Below are 21,783 nucleotides of genomic sequence, written 5' to 3'. Positions count from 1 at the left end.
TTGGTGTCGAGTTTCTTCGCTGGTGTTTTTTTTTTGACGTTTGCTGCGTCCCAAATCGCATACTTATGCACTATTTTACGCCATTTTGTAGTATAAATAGTGTAAGTAGTGTGTTCACATTGAAAACTCTCAAAATAATAAGTGCACTTTAATTACCCGGATGATGCACTCATTCAGCCGCTAAAATGAAGTGTGGAATGATGGACACTTCACGCACTCAACGACCGCAGGTTTGCTTACGTAGCGGAAGGGGCGGAGCGATCGGACGCACATGTTGAATAAGTTTATTTATTTTGGATGGTGAAAGCAAAATTCTCCTACGAGAGTGATTATAGCGCCTCCCGATGCTGAATGCAGCAATACTCACGGCAGGTATTACTTGATAATTCAGTCGTTTATTTCACTGATTTGGCAACAGTCAAACGTCATCAGGGAAACGGTTTGAATTTCCGCTTAGTAAAAATACATAAGTGTGCCATTTGGGACGACACTACATACATATACTATCCTGTTAAGTGTGTAAGTGCATAAGTACATAGTGCATGAGTGCATAGTGTATAGTGTGTCATTTGGGACGCAGCTACTACCTTATTGTAGGAGTAGCTCAAACTTGCTCATTTTGAGGCTGGAATCTGCAAACATGCAACAACTTTAATCATAAGGTAAACACAAAACAAAACTTTCCATCTGGAGCTACTTCACAGGACCCTACACTTGTAAACACTCGCTTCATCTGGCTCGCTCGGCTCTTGGTCCTGCCCACACTCGTCATTGCCAAGCCGACCAATCACAGAGCTTGCGCTATGCGTCAGTGTAACGTGTAGTTACATTTTTTAGAGGTGCGCGTCAGCCACGGCAAGGGCTATGTCAGCCTTTACCTTAAAACACATTTACTAGACTGACAGGCTTTTAATGATTCCAGAAGGCTTTTTAATGAAATTAACTCTCTTAAGGTCATTTTTAACAAAGTGACCTCAGGAAAAACTTTTGAATTTATATCATTTATTAACACTAAACATCTTCTTTAATTAATGTATTCGTTTGTTTGTTGTTTTTAATTGTATATTTATTATTAAAATGTTCTTGCCATGAAAATAGCCTTGGTAGCTGATATTAAATAAAAAATTTCATTACATTATATGGATTCTTTTTTAAACACGCAAAGCTTCGCAGATAAAATGCATAACTAAAGCACCTGTCTATTAAAGTAATTTTGCTAACCTCCTTTACCTTCCATTACTTAGATTTAAGTTTGTAGATCATAATACAGGTATCCATTTATAAAATGATTATCTACACACACACACACACACACACACACACACACACACAACAGTCAACAAGGGCACCATCCCTTTCATGTGCTTCAATGCCACTTTTTTCAAGTGTTGGCATCCCATTTGTACATAGTGTAGCAGCAGTACTGTGCTAAAAATAAGTGTAAGGGTATTACACATTGTATCGTGTGTGTTCGTGTGTATGTGTTGGAGAGAGACAAAAAGGACACGCATGTCATTAGGGTTACTCTACTACATGCTTCAGCTTCCTTGTGCTTCAAAACTTCCGGACTGCCACATTTATGAATCCCTGCGGTGAGGCCACTGTTATAACTAGTGTAAACAAGTAGCCAGTGCAGGGTATTTTTGACCTTCACAGTGCCTCATGCTGGGACTGACCAGTGTTTGAAAAGGTTGACCGTGCATCTGAGTTCATGTATGCGTGTAATTCGCGTAAACCGTTGTGGAATCTTTAAAGTCATGAGCAGCAGGGGCCGTTTTTTTATTTTTATTTAAAGGCCAACACCACATGCTAGTCTCCAATTAACTACGTTACATTCGAGGAAATCTTACCCTGTTTATGTTGATGTAGTTATTGTTTTTAATTATATATTAACACCTCAGCTGCTGTCATTTTGTTTTTAACAGTGATTCTGCAGTGTGCTGTATATTCCTGAATGACTTCTATAATTCAGTTAATGCTAAATAACAGAAAAATGTGAGGATTTGTGAAGTTTATTTCAATAAGTTTAGGCTTGACGATTATGATATATGGTCATAGTAAATTTCATCATAAACATTTTGTTTTGTTTCTTAGATACTGATTTATTCCGTTTTCTATTCTTTAAATTTAAAGGATCTGGAGTGAGGGGACGTAAAACACCTCTTCAATACCTCTTTTTGTAAAGCCCTTTGTTTTGTTAATGGTTACTGTATTGTAATGATTAGGGCTGCGCAATATATCGCTTCATCAGTGATATCGTAATGTGCAAGTCCGCAATTGTCAAATTGCAGGCATCTGCAATGTAGTCGGGTTTACAGTTGACCAGACATTACAGTTAACAACAGAGTAATTTCAAATTTTAACCTTAGAGTGAACACTTATTATTTGCATGTGCTTTTAAGGCCTGTGACTAAGAATTTGAAGCAAATTTAAGCCATTTGGCCACAACAAATGAAATGTCTGTAGCTTAAAGATTAATTGTACATATATGGAATTATTTACTTGATTAAAACAATAGTGTTATTATCATTATTATTATTGTTATTATTATTATTTTTGTTATTATACAGTGATTATTTAATTCCTATTTCCGATTACTCTTTGACTCCCCAGAAAATCATAAATGATTGTTTAATTGCATCTTTTCTCTTTTGTATTTAACGTTGCTTGTATGTCCAAAATCGAGCAGCCCTTGTAATGATTACCTGAAATTTGACAATATGTCTTCTGTTTTTTCTACAATAATTTTTTGACCCGATGTGTCTATTTTACTCCGATCTTTAATTGTAATAAAAAATAACTTTAGTTGACGATTGTGTCAAAAAATGAAATTATAGCAAATTTTCAAACATGGGCAAAAATTAAAGCTGTAAACTTAATTTTGAGTAGTACATTTATAATTAAATGTACCTGACAATTAAGTGTAAATGTTGTATAAATATATATGTTGAGCTCTTACTTTGAGGAAAAAAAATATTTGAAAACTTGCAAACATCAGAATTTTAACCATATAAAAATGCTTACATTTTACCTTGACATCTTATTATAAAAATGATTCGTGAAAGTTCTCAAATTGATGAAATTGTAAGTTTTAAATTCAATTATTAATCATTTGATAAAAATCCATCATCTATCCGTTCACCCATTCATATTGTCCTATTACCTCTGGGTGTTTTCTGTTGATTCGATACGCATCTCTCCAGCTGTATAGCTCATGCACTTATGAAGCAGCACTGGAATGTGAAAAGCTGCGGGACGAGCTTTTATTATCTTCATTAACCATGTTTGTGTCATCTGGAACGCATCAGCTCAAAGACAGAAAATTGAACTGTGCGACACAAAACTTTATGTACTACAAAATAATTTTTTATGGCTCTCTCTTTATGATCTCCTTTATTGCCTTCTATAGAATACATTTTTGCATTACTCTTGTATATGCACTCATTACTGCCTAAAATCCTTTCAGTTTAAGGTCATCATCTGCAATCCATTTTTACCCATTAACATTTCACCATCTTCTTTGTTGTTGCAGTTTGCTCAAGTAAAGACATCCGAAATAACGTGACCAACCTGCGGGTGCTGGAGAACTGCACTGTTATCGAAGGCCACTTAAAGATCCTGCTCATGTTCACCACCAAACCAGAGGATTTCCGTGGCCTGAGTTACCCCAAGCTGACAGTAGTGACGGACTACCTGCTCCTGTTTCGTGTTTACGGCCTGGAGAGCCTCAGTGACCTGTTCCCCAACCTAACAGTGGTGCGTGGCAATAATCTGTTCTTCAACTATGCGCTGGTGCTCTTTGAGATGCTGCAGCTGAAGGAGATCGGCCTTCACAGCCTGATGAACATCACTCGCGGAGCCGTGCGTGTGGAAAAGAACCCGGACCTCTGCTACCTCTCCACCCTCGACTGGTCCATGATCCTGGACTCTGTGGAGGACAACTACATTGTGGCCAATAAGAATGATCGGGAGTGTGGAGACATCTGTCCAGGCACGGTTCTGGGCAAAACAACATGCCCCCTCACCACTATCAACGGCGACTTCAGCGAGCGCTGCTGGAACCAGAAGTACTGCCAGAGAAGTATGTAGCCTTTTATTTGAGATTTATTTGTGATTAAATAGGGGTGCGCATGAAAGGTTGGATATTCTGTCTGCAATAATTGTTGGAACACTTTAGAAAACACTATGATAAGCACTAAGAATGCCAACTGAGGGTGGTTTCACACTTTTGGTGAACATCAGGTTTCATTTGACATCAGAGTTTAGTTTGCTTAGTTAATGCATGGGTGTCAAACTCAATTCCTGGAGGGACGCAACTCTGCACAGCTTTTCTCCAACCCTATCAAACACAGCTGATCCAAATAATCGAGATGTTCTAAAGGGTTATGAACACCTTAATTATTTGGATCAGCTGTATTTGATCAAGGTTGGAGCAAACCTTTGCAGAGCTGCAGCCCTCCAGGAATTGAGTTTGACACCTATCGGTCACTGGGATTGCTGTCTTCTGAACTTGTGAGCCTGTGTCCAGGTGAAAAGGGGGATTTGGGGTGGAGTTTGTGACCTTTTAGCTTCTGATGGAGTGCAGTCGCACTAAACCACGAAAGGGCGCCACTATTAATCATGTATGAATTGGTCAAACTGTAACATAAGCTTAAATGAAGTCAAAGGTTTTGGATGCACTTTGCCGAAAAAACTGAAACCAAATTCCTATTGATTGTCATTAATTGTTATTTTATTAAATATTATAATTTTAGAGGGCTTTGTAAATTTAATTCGATAACTTAGATCAGAGGTGGGCAAACTTGGTTCTGGAGGGCCAGTGTCTTGCACAGTTTAGCTCCAACACAACTATCAAACATGCCTGCTTATTGATTTCTAGTGATCTTGAAGCCACTAGCAATGTTTCCTTCCAAAAATGTGAATTAACTTTATGCGCAAAACTGGATTATTGCATAAAAGATGTGCGAATAAAGCAGCATTTGCATCTAAGAGTCACTTCCTGATTATCTGGTGCCAAATATCAACAGTAAAAACGCAATGTGCTACAATAAGAGAAGCTGTGTGAATCTTTTCTTCATTTAATAAATGACTTGTGCCTCAGAAGACAATCCTGACACACTGTTAACATGCGGTGGCGTTTGTAGGCTTGAGACGCAGAGCACAGATGCTCTTGACAGTTTTGGAGGTATTTAATAATATAAAAACACTAATACTGAGATGGTTAATGTGTTTAAAAATGACAAAAAAAAAACACATTTCAGATGTTTTACAATGTTCTCAGCCTGTTGGTTTGTCCATTCGCACTCATTTTTATCATCACAGGATCTCTTATAACAAAATCGTATGACTTTTTATTTTTTATCAATATGTTTTTTATCATTTTAAAATCGCATGACTTTTTAATGCGCATACTGGAATTTGTTCAGTAAAAGTGTTTCCATCATAGTTTATGCGCATATCTTCTTATTTGATAAAAAGTTAATCCTACTCATTAAAGCGCATACATTTTTTTAATGCACATTTTCAGAATTTCTATGCATTTTGGCATTTCCATCAACTTTTTTTATGAGCATGTCCAAAATGGGCTTAAAAATAAGTGGATGGAAACGTAGCTACTGATTAGCATGTTCATGTATGTTTGATGAGCTAAACTATGCAGGACATAGTAAAGTCTAGGTAGGAGACAGCTTTGGACACGCACATCAATGTAGAGTCATTTTTGTAACACTGTATAACAATAATTAAGATTGTTACAGTACTGTGACGGTTAGGATTAGTGTTGGGTTGAGGGTAAGTGATAATAAAGTACAATTAATTGGGTAATTAAAAAAATAACATAAATAGTACAAGGTAAAACTATTGTTTTTAGATTTCTGTGACGGTTGGGTTTAGGGTTGGGGTATGAGTAGACGTTAATAAAATACAATAAATTGGTCGCTGGCCCTCCAGGACCAAGTTTGCTTACCCCTTACTTAGATTAAACCGATTTAAAAAAAAACCCAAGCCAGTAAAATAGCCACATTTTATTGACTGTGAAGCTCGAGTGGGTGTCAAACCTATTCCTAGAGGCTTTAATTACTACAAAGAAAAGTGCGGTTCAGTGCAACGCAGCATAATATTTTTGGCTCGTATAGAAAATTACATCTTTGGCTAATAATTTTCAGTGGCTGAAAATTCGGTTTGTGCATCCCAAGTATTTATGCATTTAACTTACTTGGCGAGAGATCGTTTATCTTATTGCTTAATTTCAGCAGAAAACAAGTCCTGTATTCATTTAAACTTTTACATTACATTCCTAATAAATAGACACATTTGCATTCAGTTAGCGCACTAAAAATATAGTTTTGTTTTCAACCTGACCCATTGAAGTATCAGCATCCAGACATTTCTCCCATGCCACCATTACCAACCCACATCTGCCATTGTGATGATGCAAACTTAACAGCGTTTAGATCTGTATTTTCCTAAGCTTGACATTCCCTCACTATATATTGCAACAGCAAGAACACAGCTTAAACATTTTTATTCAACTAGGCATTTTTATCACTGCATTTACGTCATTTGTTCATAATGAGAATATGGCAATATTCTGATTACAGATTACTTCATGTAGACAAAAGCAAATGCTATGCTTTCACTTGAGAACTGTAATACAAGTTGTCCAAAAAATCATTACATCAAATGATAAGCTGTTATGTGTACCGGACATAGTGCGTTTATTATTATTGTTAAGAGAAAAAGGTTATATGCTTATATGCCTGTTTTTGTGTGTGCGTGCGTGTGTGTGTGTGTGTGTGTGTGTGTGTGTGTGTGTGTGTGTGTGTGTGTGTGTGTGTGTGTGTGTGTGTGTGTGTGTGTTTTAACATGGTTTTACATTCTCTCTTTGCTTTGCATAAATGCTTTAAATGTTTTTTTTTGTTTTTGTTTTTTATGTTTTCAACTAAAAGGCAAATGCATAAGATTGTTGTGAATATGGCTTAACAATTGTGTTGGGAAATATTGACAGCAATAAAAAAAGAAAATCTTCCTTCTCATTAACCTAATCTCAGTAAAAGAATCTTCTTTTTTTATAAGCTTGAATATTCAATGGAATAGTTCAGACAAATGCCAATCCCTGCTTTCAAACCCTCCCACTGAATGCCCTTGCACCCTCGAGAGGAATTCGCCTCCCCTCCGTCATCCGATAATCATTTAATTTCTCCATTTTCACTGGCGCATTAGGGTAATAATATTTACATTACCATAGAGTCTTGAGATGTTTTGAGAAGTGAGCGGAAAGTTGTCAGGCCTCTGTGTGTGTGTGTCAGAGCGTGTTGGCAGTACATTCACTGGTTTCTTTCAGCTGTAGAGATGGCCAACACCAACCATGCTGGAAGCAACAAGTCAGGTGATCGGCTACAGTTAAGTAAGCCAAGTTTCTGTGTCAAAGCATGAACCATGGTCCAGATTATGATGCAACCGCTCTATTTGTGCAGTAGTTTGGGGTGTGGGTGGTGCTTTGTGTAGGTGTTTGTGCCTTTTCTACCTGACTGGATCGGTTGTGAGTCTTGAACCAGTTACAGCGTTAACTAGTCATTTCTCGACCTACAATGAGTTTGAACATACGGAAGAACTTTGCATATTGGTGCAATGCCCTTTAGCTTGCATAATTACGCAACACATGGGAAACATCATGCAACTGTTCTTTGAACCAGCAACTTAGTGTTGTGTGTGTTCAGGCATGACCCTTTTTGGTTTGGAAAAGGTCTTTTTTATGCCCCACCTTAAAATGAATAGATTTGATCAATCTTCTGTCTACCTGTGTTAATTTGCACAGATGTGTGACGTTAGTTTTCAGGCAGAACTCCCTTTGTCTTAACTTGAAGATGGTCCTGAGTCATATGCGGTGACCAGAATAGATGCACAGTGGTGTTCTTTTGATTTGTGCTAGTTTCCTAGCTACCATCCAAACAACACAGCAACACGCTAAAGCCATTCCAGTGCCAAAATGTAACTCTAATATTGGCATTACTTTACACATCATATTTACTGCTCAAAGTTGAGACACCCAATTTTGCTGTCCTCAAGAAAATACAAAATCACATTTTTATGTGCATAGAAAACATATTCAAATGTAACTAAATATTTAAAGGTGCTGTATGTAAGTTTTTGACTCTTCTAAAGCAAAAAAAACTATAATATGTTTGCAGATATTTAAGAAACATGCTGGTAAACAATGCTTAAGTCAGATGTTCTGCTTTGAACGTGCCAGAACGCTGTCTTTGTTTTGGTTCTTTTAACCCACCTACTGCCCCTTCAGCCAATTATTTTTAGCATTCTTGGATTCCCTTAGTGGAAAAACAGTGAATTTCATTTATTTAGTCATAAAGGGCTTCAAAGCATGCGCCCATGACTGAAATGCTGAAGTACCAGCCTCCGAAATGAGATGCAGATTCAGAGTACCACATGAGGTGGTTATTAATTAGAAAATAATATAAATATTACAAACACAACCATTAGGTGAGCAGGTTACATTGTAACCCAGTGTCCTAACAACACGCTTTATGATGAGATTTGCAGTGATAAGCAATTTGGCTGTTTGCATTAGACGAAACACGACAGAAATTTAAATACAGACATTCAGAAGCTCAGAATATTGTTACTGCACTGCACTCCAGCCAAATGGCAAGGTTTATGTTATCTAATTAATACATATTAAACCTCTTTAACATTATTAAATGTACATGCTGAATGATTGATATTTGTTTACTTGGCTCGAACTGAGTCACAGTTAAGTACAATTTGAAACGGTTTATTTTATTCTCAAGATCTGAGGTGAACTATCCATTGCTGCTTCCATGACAATAAATGTCAGGTAAAATGGCATTCAAACTCACATTATTAACAATGATTAAAGCACATGAGGTATAACTGAGGTGATCAGTGTTCATGTGTAAGAAATGTAGAAGCCGTTTCTTTCTTTCTTTTAATTCAGGTGTTGGTTAGGACCTTTTAGTATGAAAAATATTACTACTGTAACGTTCCATTGCTTTTAGTTAAAAAGCGGTACAAATCAAATCAGCCTTTAGGCTTGATAGTCAGGCACAGTCGCATCAATCTGGCAATCTACGCTTGCGTGGACTCGTCAGAGGAGGAGCCGAGTGAAAATCTAGGAGTGCAATACCTAGTTCAACCACTGGGTGTCAATCAGCATTTTTAACTATACAAGTCATTTTTCGCTTAATTTAAGCTAGTAAAATGTCAAAATTGGTGAAATACTAATTAATTTATCAATTTATTTCTTCTGGCCTGTACTTGTTAAGATATCTGAATAAGAAACTGACAGTACTAAATGGTAAAAAAGCAACTAAAATGTTACTCTGTATTACATATTTACATTTTATGGGTCATAAATATTGAATTCAATAATTTGTTTATGACCAATAATACAAATGCAGAAAATATACCTTTTTAATAACAGTAACAAATGTCTTTTGAAAATACATTAAAACATGTTTAATAATATTAAATCACCTACCTTAGTGAGCGTAAGAGACTTTCAAAAGGATTGAAAAATCACATTGACCCCAATCACAATCTTTAAAAGTATATAAACTCCTTATGTTTTGAATAACAGACAATCTTTATCTGTTTTTTTGTGTGTGTGTGTGTGTGTGTGTGTGTGTGTATGTGTGGAGTTGAGGGACAAACTCCCTGGAGGTGATGAATGCAGAACGAATGATAAGCTGAAGTTCTTGTTAAGTGCCTTGATAAAATCCTTGTTCGGGCCGCTTTTACTCACGTCTGGTGGCAGTTGGACAGCTGGGGATGGAGTTTTTGGCCAACTGCAGGAATTAAAAAGCATTGTCTAGTAATAGAATCAGTCCTGGCCCGCTGCTCTGCCTGTGGTGTCGAACTTGTGGTCAGAGGTCCAATACTGCAGCAACTGTATTAAACCACAGAGCTCCAAAGAGCAGATACTGTATGAAGGTTGTTTTCAAACAGCTTTCGTTTGTGTATGTTGCACTGACCTTGTGGTGTTTTTTTTGTGGACTGCAGGAGATATTTTATTCATCTATAATGGATTACAAAGCTGTTGAATCCATGATGTCTCGTTTTGCATATTGTTTTGTGAAATTAGCAGAAAAAATGACAGACTGTGCAAAATCTGTACATTCTATTCAGCTCTGAGAGCTTTCTCAGCCATTTGGCACTTGCTAATTTTGGCAATAAGTCATGTCTCATTTTCATCATACATGCTGCAACATGCCCAAAAACGTTGTATCTGGGCACTGTTCATGTCTATATATCAAGAGATTCTTGTTCAAATTAGTTACAGTGTCAGCCGTGTTCTGTAGTGTGACACACTTTAAAACTTTTACTCATGTTCATATATTGATTCATGTAATATCTGTGCAGTTTATTAAAAGAAGTATTCAAATAATCATATAGATTCCATTTCAAATAAACATACTATGGATACTACTACGTTATACTATGTTTCAGTGCCTTAGCAACATAATACCAGATAAAAACTAGGCCACTGACATTCGTCATGGTTCATCCAATCACAGCTGGTCGGCCGATACACATTACTGTTTACACATGGCATTGACATTTAACTCAGATGTGTCTCCTGTGACCACTTGTGATCAGATTGTCTTGAAAGGAGAGCTTTTAAATTCATAACCGCTTACATCACTTGCTATCAGTGTAATGCTGCATAAAAAAGACACAGAAAAGGTGCTACACTGGTCTGGTACTCGTGTGTGTGTGTGTGTGTGTTTGTGTGTGTGTGTACTTGTTATTAAGTTATTAATATTAATGCTAATCATTTTGAAATTAAGCTTCTATATTGACATTCATTATGTATAATAATGAATCATATGCTTTCACCTAAAGAAAATGATCTGTCACAGAAATAATTAGCTTATTTTTAAAGTGTTTAATACAAACAGCATAGTAAATGGCTGTTTCTCAATATGCATTCTTCAGCGGTCTTACGTCCTCATGTTCTCGTGTAATGTCATCATCAGCTGCCAAACTTCAGTTCCAATACTCAAGACCGCAAGAACAGAGGTTGTCTGAAACTTCCCGGATGTGTTCTTGATATCGAGGATGCACCGATGCAGACTTCAGCACGGATCTCGCTTTAGAAGTCCCAGAAGTCATTGCGATTTAGGGTGTGAAGCGCAGTTTATATAGATTTATTATTTACATCAGGAGTTTCCCTAAATGAAATGGTGATTATAAACATTACCATCGACACCTTATTAAAGGAATAAACACATTAAGGGTTTTTATTTGCTAAAATTGGTATTCAAATCTGTTTTATTTATATTGTGCAACGTATATTTATCATGTTTTTATGCATAGTATATATTTTGAAAAGGGGAAAAGAATAAATCGTTGTATGAATACTGTAATGTTTAAATCATTTTCTTTTTAAAATGCTTGAAGGTCATGTGGCCTTTAGGATGAACGCAACATCTCATTTCTTACAGGACACGTTCTCTGTTCTTGTGGTCTCCCGGGTTCGTTCTTCCGAGGACACTTGGCAAGACCCTTCACCACAAGAACGCAAGTCTGTTCTCTGCGTTCTTGGAATTGAGAAACAGCCAATGTGTTTTGTGAGATATGGATACGAATAGAAATGCATAATATAATATAATATAATATAATATTACCCCTTTGCATAAGCATTTACTCTTAAGTTTCTCTTCTCAAGTGCTTTGAGTATTTATTTACCCGAGGGTTAATTCATTGTTTACTTCATAAAAGATTCTTTGAGCCCTTTAATTTCTTTATGCAATTTATTAATGTTAGTATTAGCGTGTGGTTCGTGAGTGTTCTTGCTCAATGTATCAGTTTAACAAGCTCCATAATCGAGCGCTAATCCCTGCAGGATTAAACTGTTAGTAAGGTGAGTTTTCCACGCTCATCAATCTCTCTACGGGGAGGATCTCACACATTCTGTCTCCCTCTCTGTCATTTGCTGAGGTCCCTCAGTCCTGTATGCGTCTTTGCATAACGTTGAATCACATTAAGAGCTTTTGTCTTACATGCATGTCTGTCCAGCTGCTGGATTTCAATAGGCATCTAACTGTGTCCCTTGCCCTCAATCCCGATCCACGTGGAGGGAGTTGCAGAGCTGCATTGCTTAATTCTGTCTGTAGGTGATCTGCGACGACTGCAGCCGTGCACTATTGCCTGTGTCTGATCCGGAGAGAGAGGAAAGTTACTGAGGACGGTCAGACCAGCAGGCCTTTCGCACAGCTGCTTCTGAAAGAGGAGGAGGAGGAGGGAAAGAGATAGCAAGAAAAAAGCGACTGTGGTAACTGCACAGGGACGTGCAGCCAAAGTCTCTTTTGCAGATTTCCGCAGTTTCATTGGCAGCTGTACAAATGCGGTTTTGTTTCATATTTGGAATATTTTGAAAGTCTTGGCACTGTTTTTTCTTGAGCTGCTTTGCTCAGTGAGCATATTTTAGATCTTGGAAGCAGTAAAACTGATGTAAATCTATTGCTGTTGAGGAATTAATAAAGTCTGATTGTAGTTCAGGGCCTTTTTTGGAATTTTGAATGTCTGATGCTCACTTTTAACAACCAACCGCACTGAAATGAACTGAATAACCCAGTGTCCTCCTGTACGACGATACAGCAATAGCCCTGAATTCATTATGCCCAACAGCCGCCCTGAGGGGAACTAAGCCGTTAAATGGGCAAATAATAGGGTAAACTGGAACCCTTGAAGAATGATGATATACTTGAATGGTTTTCTAAAGGCACACGTGTAATCGTGTACAGTACAAATGGGAAGAACATTGGTGATTTGGGAACACTTTTCTGCCTGTCCTTCAAACTTATGAAGTTCGCTTTCGGTCCAAAGTCCATGTTTTGTGTTAGATCTGTTAGTGGATCTAGAGTTGAGGCTTCTGTTCAGGCTGTCAGCCAGTGCTGAACGAGGCTGGGCTTTCCCCAACACTTAATTTTTTTTACACACATTAGTAACATTAGTAACACAGCTGGGATGCAGAAAAGAACAGAAAGACTGACTGAAAGAACAGAAACACTGTATGTTGTTTAATGTTCAAGTCGTGGCTTGAACTGCATTTGGCTTAGCCATATTTGATTAGCAAGTATAGTATTTTTTTTAATAAGCTTTGAGTAGCCACTCATATCCGATTTGCAAGGCTCAGTCTGGGTCATATATTTTGTCTGACTGCTTGTGCACCCACGGCAATATTGAGGAAACTATTTTGAAAGCGTAGCTTCCCAAGTTACAGGCTACACATCAAGTCGTTAAATTACTCTACCATTTTAAAAGAGCAGTTTCCACAGTACAAGCTACTAACAAAGCTACTAGCTCAGAAAAGCTCACTAGATGTTATTTTAGGCAGTGTTTGTTTTCAGATAATAAAGTTATTGAACTTTATTTAGTTATGTTTACCAGAACTAAATTATTTTAGTATTTGATTATTAGATAATCATTTTTATTTCTAAGTGAAAACAAGATTATTTTTTTGCACTATTTTAGACCATTGGCAGATTTATTTGCTTGTTTAGAGGAAAATCTTTCTTAATTTTGACTTGATATTTCTGGAAACCAAAAATTGTGAACAATGCTGTTGGTTGGCTCTAAATTTCAAGATATGCTATTGGGTCAGTATTAGGGCTTGACCTAAAACAAATTATCTTAAAAAAATACCTAAGAAGTTGTCATGATATCATGTTTCATACCACTCAATATTGATAATTATTTAAATTTTTTAACAATCTATTTAGGAATATTACAATTTTTATTTAATTTATTTTGCTATTTAACCACTTTATTTTAATTTACCCACATTACCAAGGAACATTGTTTTAATAGTCAAAAACAAAAATATTTAAACTATCCCATCGCTTTATAATAAAATAAACATACTTTACGTGTTAATGAGACTCTTAAAACTTGATAAATAAAATTTTACAAAGTGTGCGCAATGGTAAAGGTTGATCAACATCTGTAATGTGTCAATAATAATGATACAGTAAACCACAAACTCTGTAAACAAAACAAATTATGGTCATCAAATCTGAGCTTACAAGTAAAGGAACTAATCATTCACAAATTGTGAAGTTGAATGACTACATTACTCACTATGCTAAAAACTCTTTCAGATGGAGGTGCTAGTGGCTTGGATGCACAAGAAAAGAAACCAAAAAGCTACTCTGACTACATCCTTGCACCCTTTTTTTTTATTTACAATCAAGCGTTTTTGCAGAGGATAACAAACGGACACACCATTGCTGTAGCAGGTTCAGTAATAATCATAACCGGTTATTACTGACGTCATTTACCTCATATGCGCTCTGTCCCAAGGGGGGGCGATCGCGAGTATTTACATACAGTCTTTCACTAACATATACAACAAAAACCCCTATTTCACTGAGATCGAGAGAATGAAAGTACTTCATTTCTCTCTCTTTCTCTCTCTCTCTCTCTCTCTCTCTCTCTCTCTCTCTCTCTCTCCCCCCCTCTCTCTCTCTCTCTCTCTCTCTCTCTCTCGCTCACACACACACACACACACTGTGGCCCATTTGACCTGTTGGCGTGGCTTTTCTTCTCCTCTCGGCTGTTTTACAGCGTTACTTCTGGATAAAGAAACGAGCAAGTGTCTGCAGAGTTTTCTCCACAGTGTCTATCATACATCAGTTGTAAGATCGCCCCTGCCGCTTATCAGTGTCATTAATCTGTGAAGAGCGCAGCGCGCACGAGCCAATCGCAACCGTTTTTGTTGAGGGTGTGACCAATCAAAGAGGTGTAAGAGAACTAGACGAGGATCAGAAAGTGAGCTGGATATTTATATTTGTTTATATTATTAGCTTAATGCTCGTTTTGTTTAAAGTTAAAGTTTATATATCCGACTGTTTGTATTAAATGACAAAATTGTATTACAAATAATATATAAATATTAATATATTCATACATTTTAATACAAGACCTGCTGCTGTGAAGAAAATAAAAGCAGCCACATTTTAATAAAACTATAGCGCTTCAATACAGAATCTTTTTTTTTTATTATCGATATTGACAATGGTGTTCGGTCAATAAATATCGATACTGATTTGTATTGCCTAGCCCTAGTCAGTATATATGACTCTTGACTTGGGAATGGAGGATAGGTTTTGAAGGAAAGCAACTCAATTTAAGGAGAAATTATTGCATCATACTGGATATAAATAGCATCATTTTATTGCTAGAAGTCATAGATTTTGCAATCATAATAAAGCATACATGATTTTGATCACTGTGTTCCTAAACACATTTTGTGCATGTGAAAATAAAGAGTTTTTTTAGCATGTATATTTGAACATGTGTGAACTCAAAGCCTCAATGCAGGCTACATTTTATTTTGTGTTTTTTGAAAAACCTTACATCTGAGTGTTTTACTGTGGTTCTGGATACATTGGTATAGTAATGCATGCTTGCAAACGTCTGTCTATTCTGGTATTACTTTTAAAAATGGATCTGAATACGAACATCAATCATATTAATAGCATGAGAAATCAAGACGAAGGCTAGCGGAAAGGTTTTTAATGGAACTGTTTTATTTTTAACACGCTTTATAAGTGTAGACCTTGAGGAGTGGGATCCTTCCTGTAGTTTTTTTTTTTTCCCTCATGCAAGATGACTCCAGATTCACACGCATCAGCGACCTTCGCGTCTCCATCCGTTTTGATCTCTGAGGACCTGTAAGGTTTAGAAAATAACTCACCTATGCTTCTGTTATTTATGTGCGGAAATGAGATCTTCTGTATATACTCGATGTTTCTCAGCGCTGCTTAGAAACGTGAGTAACTCTGGGGTGAAAGTGTGTATAAAGTGCACACAGGGGTGTTTCCTAAAGGAAGGACAGTCTACAGGAGAAGGCCTCACTACCACGTCCCGCTTCCCACTCAGTTGCCTGATTCTCCGGTACTAGAGGAAACACTGGCGCCAATTCAATCTCAGCATGGAACAATAGCTGTTGCTGAACTTCACAGAATGTTCGTCCCAATTGTTTCCAGGAATTGTTAGTTGGTTTCCTACTGGGAGGTTATGAATGGTCCCAGGAGCTGAGCTGCCAGACCCTCTGACCATTACCACCGACACCATTAGACAGGAACCAAACCCTTCCAGTGTGGTGCTTTGCTCTGAGGAGGATAAGATTGTTTTCTCCCAGAGTTCAAGGGAAGACCAAGGAATTTGTTAAGATCTGTACACGTGGAACGCGATTTGGGAGAATTAAAAAATGGGAACTTGATGTGAACTACTGAAAACCATGCCAATCCCCTTTTTTACTGTTAGGTACAACTCCAATCCGCACGACTCTGTACTGCTTGTCTTGGCTCATTATCTTTTCCACTGTAGTTTGGTACTTTATCGATGTGCTGCCTCTACTAATGTACATTCTGGATTGCCTCATCCAGCTCTAGATCCACTTCTTTGATCATGCATGCAACGATTAACCGATTTTATTAACCACACTTTAATTCGTCATGGTAAATTGATCATAAAGGCTTTTCATCATTGTGTTTTTGCGCAGAACTAGACTGCTGCAACTATCAAAGTTAATCCCGCACACTGGATTAAAGACTAGTTTTAAGTATGGATTAAGCTATTAAGCCATCCACATATCCCGTCATTTGTACGTGCAAGTTTGGTATTTCCAATGGAGGTGTGGCTTCCACGTGCATATCAGCAGCAATGTGCAAGCGGCACATCACAGTCATGCTTTCTAGGCGCACCTTGAAAGAATGCTTCATACTTTAGATGGAATATAAAATTTAAAATTTCTAAATTCCTGGTAGTCCTCGGGCAGGCACTCTTTAGTTTTGGGTAGCACAAATCTAAATTTAAGAATTGAAGAATTTAATTATTGTTAATTGTTATAGGCTATATATTCAATTTTTTAAATAACCAAAATTGCTTTGTCATCGCTTTTATATTCCCTTGTAGTTATTTTGGATTACTTTGTTTCTCCTTTATTATCAACAAGTGGATTTATTGCTGCTGTATCAGCAGCACAGCACATACATAATTATCCACTTGTGTTGCAGGAAGAGACTTACATCAGTGCTTGCTGAAAAATGTACCAGTACTGCACACAGTGGAAATGAAAAAAAATTATTATTGCATTTAATTGGACAAAATCTTAATAGAACAAAGTAAACTAGACGATTAGCCCCAACGTTTATAGAAATTATCTAAAAGCCAAAACTCAAAGCATTTCTTTAGTTCTTAAGAAGAGTAAGGAGAAAAAAAGCTCCTCAATTTCCTCTACAGAAGTAAATACATTGTTAAAACCTTGGTTAAGATGAGACATAATTTTTGTCAGTTACAATAGTCAGTGTCAGATTATGCAATTTTGACTCCTTCCTGAATTTTTGTCATGTGGACATGAAACGTGTCAGACTTCATGTTTCATGAAGTTTACGTTTTAAATGGCAGGAGGTTGTAAAGCTTTTGTGCAATGCTTTAAACTATTAATTCACATTCAGATGACCATTGTTGTTACAACTTTCCAGTAGCATAAACTGGGTTCTAGTTCAGAGCAGGGGTGGGCAATATGAGCTAAAATTCATATCACAATATATCCCACTTTCTAAAATAGCTCTTATTTTAAAAATAATGATGCACTTTATAACAGGACTTTTTATAAAATGCATTGCATATGTGCAGTTGTATTATAGAAATACTCCTCACCATGAATAAGATTCACACAATTTGATTAAACGTTGAAAAATATTTAAACTTGGACAGAATTCAAAAGCTGAGACATTATTTCATAGTAACAAAGCATAAAGCTTGTGATTACTGGCAGATGCACGGGAAATAATGTTTAGATAAGTTCACCATTAACAGAAAAATTATTCAAGGTTCCTGTTTAAGTGTGTAAAACAGGCTGATGCAGTCAAAAAAATGCCAGCAGAGAAGGTCTGGTTTTGATATCTTTCATCATTCCTGTAGTTTTGTGATCGTCATCAATTAGGGCTGCACAATACATTGCTTGAACATTGATATCCCAGTGTGTGCATCTGCAGTAATCACATTGCAGGATTAGATTTAGTAAATATTAAAAAAATAAATATGATTACTTTTTAATTATTTATACAATGATGATGTTATTTTGCATTTAATTGTTACATTTTTGTACTTGAATACTGTTTGATTCCTCTGAAAAACAAAGGCTATTAATTTATTTTTTTACTTGTAATGCTTTATATTTTATGCAGATGCACTGCAAAGAAAAAGACTTGATCACCCTAGATGGTTTAAATTAACTAAATCTTTCCACATAGAACTATTCAAGTCATCTGATGAATTATATTCATATCGCAATGTATATTGTGGCAAAAATATCAAGATGTCAGATTTTTCCAATATCATGCAGCCCTATCATCAATGATGACACAACAGGGAGAAATCAACCCCAGTTGAGTCTTTAAAATTTATCCATGACCATGAGTAATTATACAAAGTGCAGATACATCTGTATGAGCTCTGCTACTCGACTCTCCAGTGTATTCATATGGCTAGTGTTGTTATTTTAGAAGTTGTTCTCCTGTCTGACCCCTGTGGAATGAGAAAAGAAATGGGGGAGAAGGAATCACATGAGAAAAAACGCAGAGCTCCAGAATACACCCACTGATTGCATAATCACCACAGACCAATGATGGCTCCAAGGTGTTTAGGTAAAGTATGTGTTCATCAGGTGGAGTTAGTTTGAGTAGAAAAAGCATTTTAACTATGTTCTTTTTTCTCACTGATGACATCATCTGGAAAAAAATTGTGCCCTTTCTTAAAAGAAACAAGTACATATCATTGCAAATGAATGTTAATAATTATTTATTATAATTGGCTCATAACAGCCTGTTCAGTGGATCTTTATTTGAAGTTTACACAAGCAGTTCTCACTGGGTTGATCATCAAGGTCGTATCCTCAAATGGAGCCCCTCCTTTAGGGCTGAGACAAGACCACTGAGTGCCAATGGTATTAACTCAGTCAAAAGCTTTACTGCTCCTGGAATCCCAGACATCCCAAGCATTCATTAAACCTCAGCAGACAAGCATTTCAACAGTGTTTTGAACAGTTTTTCACTCAAAGCTCCTCTGTGAGGGTGTCTCTGGTCAGGCTCTTTAGATATTCTGCACATCTGCAGATCTCCTTTCATGCTGATGAATGGTGTTTGTCTTAATCACGGCAATCAGATTTGATTTATGAAGCTTCAAAGTGTTAAATATAAACTAGGAGTCATCTTATTTTATCCTGGATGTTTGCAGTAAATGTGATTCGCGCAGTCTCTCTTAAGTAAAATTTATAACTGAAGTATTTGCTTTTTGGTTGCAATCCTTTTCCACAATAAATGTAGTAGCTCTTGATCTACTTGGATTTTGTAAGGGGGTCAAAACTTCCAGAGAGAGGTATTACTAGACTGAGTCTACAAAATATTGCCTGCCAGAAGCTGAAATTTCAATATATATCAGCTTTAGTTGGTATTAAATCTAAAGACTACATCATTTACAGGATATATGAAGTTTTCTAACATAACATCATTTCCTTCAATCCCTTTCTGTTTCGCTTTTCTTCTGTTGTACTTTTTGTTTAGTTTTTTCCTATTCTGAACTCAGTTAAAATTAAAGGATGTGTTGTAGAGTGGTAAATGCATGTTTGTGATGACCGTAATAGTTAATTTTATTTTATTTGGCACTACTTTTGCACCAATGTGACTTATCTGTAATTTTTTTATCGCTCAGTAATGAACTTTGATATAATCTGTAGTAGTCGTAATCGCTTATTTTACTTTATTTCATGTAGTGATTTTATTTTATATTTGTTATTTTATTTTAAAAAAAATTTTACTTTATTTTATCTAATTTTTTTACTTTATTTTTTATTTATATATATATATTTGTATTTTTTTTGTATTTAATTTTTTTTATTTTACTTTATTTATTTCGTTCATTTATATTTAATTTTATTATTTTGCTTTATTAATTTTTTTTCATAATTTGATTTTTTTATTGTGTTTCGTTTCATTTAATTTGATTCCATTTTATTTAATATATTTTAATCTGCTTACCCACAACTTCCCTGTCGCGTCTTAAAAGGCCAGACTGTGTGTCTATATAATTCATGTAATTTTCTAAATGCATGATTAGTTGGAGTTTTTTTTTTTTTTTTTTTGTAATTTAAATTCTGTGCTTCTAACCCTGCAGTTAGTGTTTGATATTATCAAGCACACTTTTTTTTTTTTTCTATGTCAAGTGAATAGAAACATCTGCTTCTACTACCTTTACAAGAAAATGAGCTGGGCTTCCTACATGCAGTAAATCCTTCTAAAACAGACATATGTTTATGTGAGAAACTAAAATATTAGTCACTGTTAGGCATGGGACGATAACTATTTTCAAGGTATACCAATATTTGGAAAAATCAGGGTTTTAAAACAACCAAAATTTTCTGTTATACCATTCCTATATGGTATAGAATATATTTTTTTACTTTTTTTTTTTAAGACAAAAGTATCGCCAGCAGAAAAGATGTTCAAAGATGCTGTTTAAAATTGTAAAGAAATTGGTGTTTTTGGAACTAATGAAGACAGCTGAAAACAGTCAATGAATAATTTCAATTAAAATAATTTCAAATAATTTCAATAGCCTGACGTGTTTACTCCTTCAAAATATTTTATTTGTTTCTTAGAAATATATATGTAAAGGGGGAAAAAGTTTTTTTTTTTTACCCGGACGTTTTAAAAAAATATTTTAGTGCAGTAATCACAATACCGTCAAACCGTGATATTTTTTATCCAAGGTTATCATACTGTCAGAAACATAAACCAGCCCTTGCCTTGTAACTGTGTTGATTGCTTTGCTCTGATCGGGTCGACGATGTAAACTCAGTTGTCCAGTTCATTTATATCAACTGAAACAACTGTTTCTTGGAAAAGATCAGTCAAAAATTATTTGTTTTTTGGATATCAGACCTCACAACCTGTTTTACTAACAAGCAGAGGAGATCTATACAGGGCCAATACCAAGCATTTCAAGAAGGCCGTAATTAAATTTTGAAAAAAATAGCAATAATTATAATTCCCTTTTTATGGAAGGATCTTATAGTTTTATTATAGAGTTCTTGATATTTAATTTACTTATAGACGTTTGGTCAACTAAATGTATTTGTACTTTTACAGTTAATTTAATAATTTGTTGAATGACATTGTTGAGTATAAACTCCATTTGTATACCGGTTTGCATTCCGGTTAAATTCGCAGCAATGAACAAACATTTGTTCAATTTAGCCCTTATGTACGGTCAACTTTAGCGACCGTACATAAGGGCTAAATCGAACAAATGACTATTCTGAAAACTATCCCAAAAATTGCAGATGTTTAAGAGAGAGAATGCCTTTTCAAAATCCTGTGGTCTTTGCAGTTGACCACTTGTCTACTTGCATGACGTGTTTTCTGTATTTGGCCTTAAAGACCACGTGTGTGTACAACAATTGATTTGCTAATGGGACAGTTAACAATTTAACTAGACTTTTTTTTTTTTTTTGCATAATATACATGTAATAATTTACTTTGCCCTAAAATAACACTGTGTGATAAAGTTTCTAGTGGACGAAGCTAAATACAGGTTTAAAGGCTGTATCTTTTACTTGTCAGTTTGTAGGCATGCTTGTACTGTAGATGTATCTTTTAAATACCAGATCCACCCAAAACCAGAGCCCAGTGTTTCAGTATGCATTAATGTGGTGCAGACCAAAAGGGAGAGATG

The 21,783-nt window shown here is 36.0% G+C and overlaps 1 protein-coding gene across 10 annotated transcripts in view; it reads left to right on the top strand.

Annotated features, from left to right (window-relative positions):
- insra (insulin receptor a) overlaps nucleotides 1-21,783 on the top strand; it is a 141,512-nt gene that overhangs the window by 65,936 nt on the left and 53,793 nt on the right. For all 10 annotated transcript variants that reach the window (XM_087238764.1, XM_087238765.1, XM_087238762.1 and 7 more), the window contains 1 exon segment: nucleotides 3,533-4,081. In XM_087238764.1, coding sequence (XP_087094890.1) covers nucleotides 3,533-4,081 — 549 coding nt within the window.

Source organism: Danio rerio, chromosome 2 (genome assembly GCF_052040795.2).
Source record: "Danio rerio strain M-AB ecotype USA chromosome 2, GRCz13ab, whole genome shotgun sequence".
In the NCBI taxonomy this organism is placed as follows: domain Eukaryota; kingdom Metazoa; phylum Chordata; class Actinopteri; order Cypriniformes; family Danionidae; genus Danio; species Danio rerio.
This window is presented reverse-complemented; position numbering and strand designations above follow the sequence as displayed.